The 12,999-nt window shown below is 33.7% G+C and overlaps 1 protein-coding gene across 1 annotated transcript; it reads left to right on the top strand.

Moving 5' to 3' along the window:
- The first annotated feature begins 4,975 nt into the window (after nucleotides 1–4,975).
- On the top strand, nucleotides 4,976–9,162 carry LOC107831531 (lysine histidine transporter 1). The gene is made up of 8 exons (XM_016659303.2): nucleotides 4,976–5,358; nucleotides 6,589–6,746; nucleotides 6,855–7,259; nucleotides 7,763–8,156; nucleotides 8,262–8,367; nucleotides 8,445–8,536; nucleotides 8,626–8,694; nucleotides 8,796–9,162. Exons 1-8 carry the CDS (start codon nucleotides 5,314–5,316, stop codon nucleotides 8,892–8,894), a joined length of 1,368 nt encoding a protein of 455 aa, XP_016514789.1. The 5' UTR covers nucleotides 4,976–5,313; the 3' UTR covers nucleotides 8,895–9,162.
- Nucleotides 9,163–12,999: the final 3,837 nt, after the last annotated feature.

Consider the following 12,999-nt stretch of genomic DNA (forward strand, 5'->3'; position numbering starts at 1 on the left):
GAAAAATTGTGATGTAAGAATAAAATCGAAACAACTCTGTCAACTCCGTCTCAAATTGATGATTTTGTCACTAAGTTAAAATTGTCGCAAATCCATCACAAATATTTTTTAATAAATTTATGATTTTCTTGTAGTTTATCACTCCACTGCAACTCTATTTTGTCCTCATCGAATTAACTGGAGTAAATTAACTGTTAAGGAAATAGAAAAAAAGGGAAAAAAAGGAAAATTAACATTTAAGAGGCAACTACGAAGAAAATAAAAAAGAAAAAAAAATTAACATTTAAGAGGGAGAGGCAACTACGAAGAAACTTACGTTGATAAGATATTATCAACTAAGGTTGAATAAGCGAGAAAATACAAGGAAAACGAGATTTTGAATTGGGGGTGTACGCGTACAATACATACTATAATAAGTAGCACTGCAATTTCAGTCTCAAGCTTCGACATCTTCCTCATTTGAATAACTATTAATGAGAGGAGTGAGGACCAATAGATAAGGGTCACGAGTATGCCTCAGTGACTAACAAATTACTGCATTAATCGGAGAACATTCCACTTTTCATTTTTCTAATAAAGTCTTCATTACTGTAAAAGATTGAAAGGAGAGGAACTACAAATATGACGAAAGTTTTGTAGAGAGAAAATGCTTCAATACATTTTCAGAATGTGATATCTTTTATAGTAGATCGAAGGCAAATTACAAAAGGATCCAAAGGAGTTAATGCGATTATTTCTTAATAACGTTCTATATATGTGCGCTTTTTTCTTTTAATTAATTGATTATAACTATATAATATGTTATTTTATAATGTAACGACCATACCGGTCGTTTTGGAAATTAGCATCTCGTTCGGTGGCGTAAGGTCTCGAGCAACTTCATATTATGTACTATGACTTGCGTATGTGGTTGAGTTTAGTTTTCGATGATTTCAATAGCTTTGCATGGTGATTTCAGACTTAGGCGTGCGTCTATATTTGAATTTGGAGGTCCGTAGGTTAATTTGAAGCATTTTGGCGAAAATTAGAAAGTTGAAATTTTGATATATTCATAAGTTTGACCGGGAGTTGACTTTGATGATATCAGGCTCGGATTTTAATTCCGAAAATTTGAATAGCTTCGTTATGTCATTTATGACTTGTGTGCAAAATTTGAGGTTATTCCGAATCAATTTGATATGTTTCAGCGCAAATTATAGAAGTTGAAAGATTTAAAAATTCATAAGTTCGATTCGAAGTGCAATTCATAATTTCACGTTATTTGCTGTGATTTGAGGCTTCGAGTAGGTATGTGTTATGTTACGGAACTTGTTGGTATATTCAAACGGGATCCCAAGTAGCTCGCGTGAGTTTTGGACGAGGTTCGGATCGATGGGATCATTTTGGCTAAGGCTCGGCACGCCTATTCTGGTGTGTCCGCATCTGCGAAGGGTTGGTCGCAGATGCGGCATACTGGTCACAGAAGCAAAAGTGGACTGCAAGGGTAAAGCTCGCAGAAGCGAGCAATTGTGCGCACCTACGACATCGTAGGTGCGATGAATGAAAACGCATGAGCGGAAGGTTACACATAAGCGGGAAATAGCCTCGCACCTCCAACGTCGTAAAAGTGAAATTTTTCCGCAGGTGCAAGGGTTGCTAGGCCAAGCTGTTTTCGCATAAGCAAGAAAATTGCCGCAGACGCGACCTACTATTTGCAAAGACGAACAGTGCTGGGCAGAACATATATTCGAAGGTTAAGTATTTTTGTTCATTATTGGATTTTGGAGCTCGATTTTGGGCGATTCTGGAGGAGTTCTTCACGAGTTTGATTTGGTTAAGTGTACTATATTCGAAAGTAATTATATTTAATGATTTCATGGTTATATTCATCATTTATTTGTGAATGTAATGGAAGAAATTGAGAAAAAAATGTTAAACCTTTCAAAGATGTAAAATGAAGATTTGAAAGGTGATCCGATATCAAAATTTAATAAATTTGATATGGCTGGACTCGTATCAGAATGAGTGTTTGAATTTCGTGAATTTTTATCGGGTTCCGAGATGCGGGTCCGGGGTTGACTTTTTAGTATAAAATTAAAAGTCGACGTTTTATTATCCGAAATTATTTCCTATGAATTTTAATTATTTTATGATATTATTTTAGCTAGATTTGATCCGTCCGGAGGCCATTTCACGCGAGAAGGCCATTTTAGAGTATCGGCCTAATTTTTTTTTTTGGGGGGGGAGGGGGGGGGGGACTACCCCTTATGATTTGAGATAATTGTGTTATTTGTGTTATGTGAAAGCCATGTACGCAAGGTGATAAGTGGGTACCCAACCTATATGTGGTAATTGACCGGCTTTCGAGTATCTATATACTTTACATACCTTTACTTGATATTTTGCATTCTTATGCTTTAGTTGAAGATGCTGCCTTCCTTATTGTATCACGGCCTCTTAATTTTTGAGTTAATTCTATGACTCTGTGCTTATCTGCTACCTGCCATAATTGTTGTGATTGTACACCTTAGTTATCACGTACTTTACTTGTCTTGTCATTTTTGTAAAGTTTGTTGTATTCCTTTGATTTTACGTGGTTCCTTTATTGTCGTGTACACAAACCCTTGATTGTAGAAATTCCTGTAAATTGAGTTATTGAATTGTTGTTGTTGATTTAAATTATGGTGGATCAGGTTGCATGCCGCAACAAGTGAAATAAGGGAGGACATTTATATTGTGATATTGATATTGTACGATGGGAGCGGGTTGCATGCCGCAACATGTGAAATAAGGGAGAATTAATATGGTGAAATAAGGGTGAATTATGATATTGACTCTGATGATATGGTGGGATAGGGTTGCGCGCTGCAACATATATTTATTTATTATTATTGATATTTACATGGTGGAATAAGGGTGGATAGTGATGTACGGTGGGATCGGGTTGCACGTCGCAATATTTTATGTGTTTTGTATTCCTTGTTGTATTGTGTTGGTTTCAGTTCTTTCGTATGAGATTCTGATGATTGGTATTTCTGGTTTTTACTGATTTTTGAGGATTGTGCTATTTTCATTGATTTACCGCCTTGGCGTCATTTCCTGATTTCTTTTCGTATTACTATTATTTTGATGAATTAAATTTTTAAGATGAATTTATTACGCTGAGTCATTATCTCATGTCTTGCTGAGTTGTTAGTAACATAACAGTTTTAAATAAAAGAATTTAATAACATACTTACCTTATGTGGCTCTTAGGTTAAAACTCGTTGTTTCATTCGATACCTTACTATTTTTAATAGTCGCCATTTTCACATTAATCGATTTCTCAACTTAATCTCCTTACCCAATCTGATGTTTCTACCTTACTTGAAAATGAATTGTTATTATGTTTTAATTTAATAAATTCTATATTCAATGAGTATCTTACCCAATGCTTTATTTTAATTGAAAATATTATTTCCTTCACACAAATGATTTCAAAAAAAATAAACTCATTTTTCTCAATTGATTTCCTACTTATTACTAGGTGTTATTGTGCTTTAATGTATGCGATTAAATCTCATAAATATTTAAAAGTAGTATTTGATACGGGCACAAGATACATGGTAGCACGTGAATTTTGCCGTGCGAAAGTGATTCGAAAAAATATGGGCACAAATTGCCATGTGTGTAAGGCTTGGAAGTTGTGACTAAAAATCTGAGATTACAAGCTGTAATACACGAGGTAATTCTTATTGAAATTTGTGCATTTAGAATGATTTGATTGACTGAGTTGTCATCGGTTGCCCTTACTTGAACACATTCATATTTCATCTATACCCCGACTATGTTGTTGCTTAATTACTTGGTTGTTCTCGTTGCCATTCATGTTCCCCTTATTTTCATTATGGATGGTGATTTGAAATCTTTATGTTTTTGGCCTTATATTGATATTCCTTCCTTGTTAGTTTTACGTCATATCCTGCACAGGTTTTATCATGTCCGGTAGGTATCTTGACCTGGCCTCGTAACTACTTTACCGAGGTTAGGCTTGATACTTACTTGGTACCGCTGTGGTGTACTCATGCTACGCTTCTGCACATTTTTGTGCAGATCCAGGTACTTATGATTGAGTTGGTTGGAGACCTATGTCTGCATTGTTGGAGACTTCGAGGTATACTTGTTCGACGTTCACTGGCCCCGAAGTCACTTTCTGTTGTATTTTATTTTCATTGTCTCCTATTATTCCGGAACAATAATGTACTCCTTATTTATATTTACCCTTAGAAGGCTTGTGACTTGTACTACTGGTTTTGGAATTTTTTAACTGAGGTTGATTTGACTATGTTCCCAGACCCCACGGTGTGGGATAATACTGGGTATGTTGTTGTTGTTTGTTGTTGGTTTGACTATGTTGTTACGGAAATTATTTAATTTATTGTAGTTAAGTTAGTTAAATTCCATTAGTGCCCAGCATGTGTTAGGATTACCTAATTTTAGATACTAAGTGTCATCATGACTTACTCGGAGAAATTTTAGGTCGTGACATGTAATTAAGAAATTGGAGACTAATACAGGTCCGATTTTGTATATATATATATATATATATATATATATATATATATATATATATATATATTCTATTTTGAAAGTATTTTGCATATTAAAAATAAATTTTTAGGCTTGTTGTGTATATCTCAGTTATTTATTAAATTGAGTATGAACGCAGGAATTTCTCCTTCATTATCACGGAATCACCTGTATATTGTAAAGGCAATAATTAATTGAGTTAGTATGAATATATTTTTTGTAACATACAAAACATTATATGATACAACTTGTAACAAATAGTTGCAGGCCGGAGAATAAAATGAGTAATGCAAAGTTCGTGGAATTTTCGTAGGAGACTTATACAGAAAACAACTCTTGAGTCAAAATAGTTAGTATAAGCAAATAGCAAAGAGACTGATGGCAACTTGTAGTATATAGTAGTATCAAATTCATCGCCTTCGTTAATGACTACTAGTATTTTTTTCTAAAATTCAAAGTCAAACAAAAACGTCACCTTCAATCTCTACTTGTTAATTTATATATAGCAGGTCCTCCTATCTGGATTTATTTTCCCCATTTTAAATACTCGAAACCAGCTAACGACTGAGAATTCATAATAATTTTGACAGCTAAGAGTATATGCAGTTTTGTTTATATAAGACACACAGCTTCGATATTTTTCGTAGTGTTCCGTTTTTCATTCTATAGTCTTCAGTTTTCTGTCCCCTTCGTCTCCTCGGTTTCTTCCCTTTTTAAATTTTGGGAAGTTTAATTTCTACAATCACAATTCCACAACCTGTAGCCATGGGAACTCAAGCTCCCTCAGATCCCAACTACAACAATGACAAGGTAAGTCTCTCTCTTTAATTTTCTCTGTGTCTCTCTGCAAAACATGTACGAATTTAACTTATATACATTTTTATACTTAAGTATATTTTACCTGTTAGCTTTCCTTATTTTTGATTATTCTTCCTACATTTTGGACATGATCGAGTTACATGTAGTTATATATCATTTAGTTTATTTGATAGATAAAAAAATCTTATATAAAAATTTATATGACGTGGATATCAAGAATTTACATAAATATTGTTTGAGATTTGCTAAATATTTGAAAAACTTGGTTGAGTTTTTTTAGATCTTGAAGTAAACCTGTCTCTAATTTCTGTGTTCATTTATTGTTTCCAGCTTTTTCTCTGTTCGGGTTACGAAATAAAGATGCTTTGGTTAATGAGAAAAATGTGAACTTTCCTACCTTTTTCTTGTTTGTTTGGTGGTCTAGAATCAATTTTGAACCAGTCAAACTTATATCATTTCTATTTTTTTTTTCCTTCAAATATGGTGATTTAATTTCGACCTTTAAATTAAGTTTAAGCTATGTGTTAAATGGTTGACGTGCATGTGTGTACATCACGTTAGATGAGTAGGGTACTTCAAAAAAAAAAAATTAATAACGACGTTAAATACACGGCAAATTGGTAGAGACGTGCGATAAGCAAATCATTTCAACTTTTCAGTTGACTTTCCATACTATACAAACTGCTAATAAGAAGCACTATTAGTTTATTACTAGTGGGTCACATGGATTATGGATTTAAAATCCGTTTGTCTTTTTCCAGAATGTTAAGCCGAATTTCACGTTGCTTTGCATCTGTATCCATTTGCAACAATCAGAATTGGGGAAATTTTTATTTATTTTTTCTTAGATGAAAAAATGGTTTAAAAAATGGAATAGGAAAAACTGAAACAAAGTTATCTGTTACTTAGGTTTGAATATCACGAAAATATCCTTTGAGTGGCTCTGCAGTCTGCAAACTACATACCTATGAAGTCTTGGGAAGTTTCTTTCTCATTGCATTTATTGTTTAAAGCAATTACTTTTCAAACTTAAGTTATATGCACAGACAATGTAAAAATAAATTGATACGCAATAGTGTAATTAACTGATTGTAGTAAATTACTTGCCATATTTTTTACTATATTTTTTGGTGTGCTACTGCACTGTGTTTATCGTCTTCAGCTTTATGTTCAAATCTTTGTAAAATTCAACTTAGAATTGGAACTATAATCAAATGACAGGTCGATACAAGAACTGCAGAAGAGAAGGCAATCGATGCGTGGCTCCCTATTACTTCCTCTAGGAATGCGAAATGGTGGTATTCCGCATTTCACAATGTTACTGCTATGGTTGGAGCTGGCGTTCTCAGTCTTCCTTATGCCATGGCAGAGCTTGGATGGTACAATACTCTCTTTTTATCTTTTTTAACATTTAAAAGTTACCAACATTGCTTGACGATATCAACATTGGATTTAAGTTATATACACTGACAGTACTGTAATTTCAGGGGACCTGGTGTAACAGTGATGGTAGTATCTTGGATTATTACTTTGTACACACTATGGCAAATGGTTGAGATGCACGAAATGGTTCCGGGGAAACGTTTCGATAGATATCATGAATTGGGACAACATGCTTTTGGAGAAAAACTTGGCCTATGGATTGTTGTGCCACAACAATTAATTGTTGAAGTTGGTGTTGACATTGTTTATATGGTAACCGGAGGAAGATCACTAATGAAGGTCCACGAATTGGTTTGCACAAAAAACGAAGACAATATCCATTGCACCAAAGATATTAAACTTTCCTACTTCATCATGATCTTTGCCTCTGTTCATTTTGTGCTCTCCCATCTTCCCAATTTCAATTCCATATCTGGTGTCTCTTTGGCAGCTGCAGTAATGTCCCTAAGGTATAGAAATTTATCTTTAGCTTACTGTTTCTTCTTCTTCTTTTTTTCATTAACATTTCAATCATGTATAAGATAGGTATAATATGTGTATAACCATGTATGATCAATGTATATTTTATGTATATTGGGTAGGAAAAATAAACGGTGAACCCACTGACCTCCTCTAGAATAAGATTCGACTAAACCAAATAGGCAGTGGGGAATCCAGAAATTTTTTCCAAGGTTGTTCAGACTTTAAAGAAGTAAAAAAAAAAATCCCAGCAAAGGGTGTCAATATATGTTTTATACATCTAAAAATTAATATTTTACTTATATACATAGTGTAATTTTTCATAATATTTCGACGAAGGGTGATCATTAGCAAAAGGTGGCTTCGCCCCTGCCAATAGACAAAAGGCCCTACATAAAAGCTACTAAAATAAGTTAGAAATTCGCTTATTTGTTCACTTCTTTAAATGTTGATACTTTTATTAACGTGTTTTTTTTTGTGTCGGACGATGAAGTTATTCTACAATTGCTTGGGGGGCATCAGTAAAGAAGGGTGTACAACCGGATGTAGATTACGGGTACAAGGCTCACAGCACGTCAGGAACTGTTTTCAACTTTCTGAGTGGATTGGGAGAAGTGGCTTTTGCATATGCGGGTCATAACGTGGTTTTGGAGATTCAAGCTACGATCCCTTCAACACCTGAGAAACCTTCGAAAATACCTATGTGGAGAGGAGTTGTTGTTGCTTACATAGTTGTGGCTCTCTGTTACTTCCCTGTTGCTTTTATTGGCTATTGGATGTTTGGGAATTCTGTAGAAGACAACATTCTCGTGTCTTTGAACAAACCTACATGGCTAATTGCCATGGCTAACATGTTTGTCGTCGTTCACGTTATTGGGAGCTATCAGGTATGATCAATGTTCTGATCTGAGTCGGAAAGTTTCAGTTATGTTTAGTTGCACGAGTACACCTTTACCTAACAAAATGTTTTTGTTTATCTTATGATGTTGTAGATCTATGCAATGCCAGTGTTTGACATGCTCGAGACTGTGCTTGTTAAGAAACTTAGGTTCAGCCCTACTTGGTACCTGCGATTTGTTACCAGAAACATTTATGTTGGTATGTTACTTGCCTTCATTTACTATAAAAATTTTAAGTACTTAGAACTTATATTAATGCCTTTGGACTTATTGCAGCTTTCACAATGTTTGTTGGAATCACCTTCCCTTTCTTCGGGGGGCTTCTTGGATTTTTTGGAGGATTTGCTTTTGCACCAACAACATATTTTGTACGTAATTTACAAAAGATTTTTTCCAATCTCTTTGTAGTGTAGATTTCAGATGTCTTATTGGGAAACTTTGTTTTTTGTTTCTTCAGCTCCCTTGCATTATGTGGCTTGCAATCTACAAGCCAAGGAGATGGAGTCTCTCTTGGATTGCTAATTGGGTATGGTGCAACTTAATTAATCTGCCGTTGGTAGTTTCAATTTTGTGATTTTGCCTTTTATACACTTGAAAATGACAATTACTATGTTCTTTTTATGACAGATTTGCATAATTTTTGGAGTTTTATTGATGGTTTTAGCACCAATTGGTGGTTTGAGATCCATCATAGTACAAGCCAAGACCTACAAATTTTACAATTAGGCATCTCCTTCTTGGTAAGGAGAAGTTTGTATCATTATTCAAGTCCAAGAAAATGGCGACGATTATGCCAAACGAGAGGAAACTGATTAAATTTCTTATATAGAAGTGGAGTATGTTTTATTATCGGAAAGAAATTTCTGGCTAGATACTGCGTTGGTGTGTTTTGGCTTAAACCTTTTACAGTATAGGTTTTCTTCATGTGTAAAGTTATGGTTAATATCATATTGATATCGAAATCATTGTCAAATGGCATCTTAGGGTGTCTCAATTTCTCTCTTTCTTTCTAATAAATCATCTAAGATATCGTAGGCATTCTAGACTTTGGATTCAATCTTTAGTCTTTTAAGCCAAGATTTACCAATTAAGTTCGTCTAGCATCCCTTGTAGGAAGACTTTTGTGCGAATAATCCAATCTCTACTGAGTTAATTCAATCTCTACGAAGGTAATCCAAATCTCTATTCTAGTAATTCGATATGTACTTTAGTATTTTATCGTTCTCAACGATTCTTGGTATTACACTCATCCAATGTGGTATCACCTCAATCTCAAAACTAGTTACATGGAAATCTGATTGTTCCTTTCCTCCTCCATTCTGCTATAACATACTCAACAAGTCAAAAAATTCAACTAATGGATGCTGCGTGTCTTTCTTGATTAATAAATGTCAAGAATACAAGAACTTAGACTTCAAGCCCATTCCCCTACGTAAGAAACAGAAACCAGGGACGGTAGGAGACTCTTAAGATGAACTTGTCAACACCAAATCTATATCAAGTTAAAGATATCCAAGTAAGTTGATTGAAGTGGTCAAAGGATCCTGCCGGTAAAAACTTACCTGCACTACAACAATTTATGCTAATCTACTATAGTAAGTGTTAAATTAAGGTGAAAATGTATATGAATTAACTTTGATTTATTGATAATAATAATAATAATTGTGAAAATATGTGTCAAGTATTTATTAGATTAATGTAAACCCTAAGTGTAAATAAATTTTTATCATGCTTCAACCTTAGATCCTATGTCTAAGAAAGCAGTACACATAAACAAGCAGTCCTAATTCACAAAGAAAACAGGGGACATCAACATGCTTTGTATATTTGTATATCATTTATCAAAGTAACGTTTAATTTATATACGCGGTGATTTTTTATATACACATTATGATTTTTCGGTGAAATGTGTTCAACTGACAACCATTCCATGTACGTGGCTACGCCACTGAATACAGCTTACATTCTCCATTTGTGTAAATGCGTGGGCTTTCATTTATTTACTTGTCCACATTAACATGCATTTTCATGATTTGTTGATTCTTAAGTTCAATTATTTAATTAGGTGTAAACACACATGTGGATAAAAAAATATCTATATCATGTCCATCAAATAACATATTTTTGGGATCTTTACACGAATAGCCCACTATTTACTTTTTTCAGTCAGTAATCCTAGGGTATACATAAAGTATATATAGTTATACACATATTATACATGAATTATGCATATATTATATATTCGCTGGCTGCTATTATACATATAATTGTGATCCTTACATAAATAATCGGCTGAATTTACTATTTACTTTTTCTACTCAATATTCGTAAATTGTACACTGTTATACACCGTTATAGTACACATGCATAAGTCAACAAATAAGTGACCAAAGGTGAAAAAAGGCACCATTGAAACCTAATGAGTACACAACAAGTCAACATTAAAAATAAAAACTGAAGGGCTTATGTGTCAATTAGCACCCAAAATTAGCCATTACAAACTACTTAGACAATTGGAAAATTTTAACATATAAAATTTTTTCTCTATCTCCTGTTACATAATTCAGCCACTTGATTCTTTTTCCTTTTTTACCACTTTTTAATTGATCCTAATTCCTAAACATAAATGTAGATATGAATACTGAACATGCTTTCAGTTTAATTTTTTTGTTGCAAGAATTTCTCCAAGTACATAGAATAAAATTTAAACGGTGTGAAAATTTGAAATGCTTAAAGTAACTTTCTTTATAGAGCCACAGATTAATTGATACTTTTCCTAACCTATAATGATCAATAAACTAAAATATTGCATTTGTACATCAAAAATCGTATCGAAAAGGGCCAAAACTGTCTCTAACCTATTCGCTTTGGTTTAAAATACTCCTCGTCCAACTATTTTGTAAAAAATGCCCCTAACGTAAACTTTCTGACCCGGTCATACCCTGTAAACTAATAGCCCTAATTTGATTAAGAAAAAGTTTTATTACTTATTATATGTCAATTTTCTATTAGCTTAAATGAAAACCCACCCCACATCCACTTATTAGCCCACCCCATGACCCAAAATATCTATACCCGACCCATGACCCACTTTTTAAAAGAGTGAAGTTCATTTGTAGCCACTAGGGCCAAACTTATATCACCTAATAGCCACAAAATAGCCCTTTACTAGTCATAGCCTAAAAATAATAATAAAGGCTAGCAAGTGAAAAAGCTGAAACCATACGCTCAACTCAAACGAAAAGGAAAGCATTCCTAATTGATTTTGTTACCTAAATTCACGCGTTCAGTATGGGATCTTCAATCTCCAAACACTATAAAAGTCTCCCAATTATTCACATTGTCAAAAAAATTCTAGGGTTTCTGAAGATTAAACCCAGAGAAGAGCTTCAAAAAATTCACGGTGAAATTCAAAGTTTTTGCTCAATTGCTGCCTACAATCAGCTTAATAGAGTTGAGATTTTGATCTTAAATTGTGAAATTAATACAAAATCGACAAACTCAACTAATGTCTATGGAGATTGTGAATGTTGGAACTACTGTTCTAATTTTGATTTTGATTTTACTTCAACACAGTGGTGAATGGATAAGTGAAAGTAAATTTATTAATTTCCTTTTTAATGGCGTGCTGATCAATTCAGGATATAGCTATGAGTATTTTATTGATGAGATATACAAGCAATTGGATATAGATTCAATTACAAGTGCGATGGAGATAAAATATAAAGTGAAGGATGGCTATATAGCAATTTCAATATACAATGATATGGGTGTGCGCTTGTATATGGAGATGAAAAAGAAAAACCTGGATATCACTGAATATCCATTATGCATAACGTTGAAAACTTTGTATTTAAGTGCTAAATGCTCATATTCAAGTTCATACTTGGGTGGCAACTTACTCGTAACAACTCCAGCTGGTTTACTATGTCAGAACGTAGAAGAAGTACACGGAACTAATATTGTTGAGATGATGGATAATCATGGAAAAGAAGACAAATTTGAAATAATGAAGGGAAATTGTATAATAGACAATCTACAACATGAAGAAATTGCAGAAGGTCAGTTATATTGGGACAAAGATACACTTATTAGTGTAATGAAGCATACGCAATACGAGAAAAATGTCAATTTATATTGGATAGATCATCTACAACAAGGTATGATTTCTACGTATGAGATTGAACTTCTCTGTAATTGTGTGTATACTGCTTGTATTATTGTATAATGAGATTGCATATACATACTGCTTGTTTATTAGAGACACAAGTGTAAAAATCTGAAGAAGTGCATTATCATAACACTATATATTAAATAGGTATTGTCTTAAATGCGTGGATAAAAGTTGCAAATGGAGTCTTAGATCGTCAAGTCTACACAAATCAAATTTTTTCAAGGTTAGACGGTTCAATGATGTTCACACTTGCCCAGAGATGAGTAGACTGTTTTTACAACGTCATGCTACTTCGTCAGCCATTGCAAAAATGATTTGTAACAAATATGCCAATGCAAAAATAATATACACTCCGTCAGACATCATGAGCGACATGAAACAATAGTATGGGATTAATATGAGTTACGTAAAAGCTTATAGAACAAAGGAAAAGGCGTTTGAACTGCTAAGAGGGATACCACGCGAATCTTATAGTAAACTGTCGGGTCACTTGTATATGATAAATATGACAAATCCTGGTTCTGTCACAATATTACATAAATCAGAGAACGGGCGCTTCATGTATATTTTTGTCGCACTAAATGCATCAATCATAGGATGAAAATACTGCTACCCTATTGTAGTGGTTGACGGGACATTCCTCAAATCATCACACAG

Source organism: Nicotiana tabacum, chromosome 17 (assembly GCF_000715075.1).
Source record: "Nicotiana tabacum cultivar K326 chromosome 17, ASM71507v2, whole genome shotgun sequence".
In the NCBI taxonomy this organism is placed as follows: Eukaryota; Viridiplantae; Streptophyta; class Magnoliopsida; order Solanales; family Solanaceae; genus Nicotiana; species Nicotiana tabacum.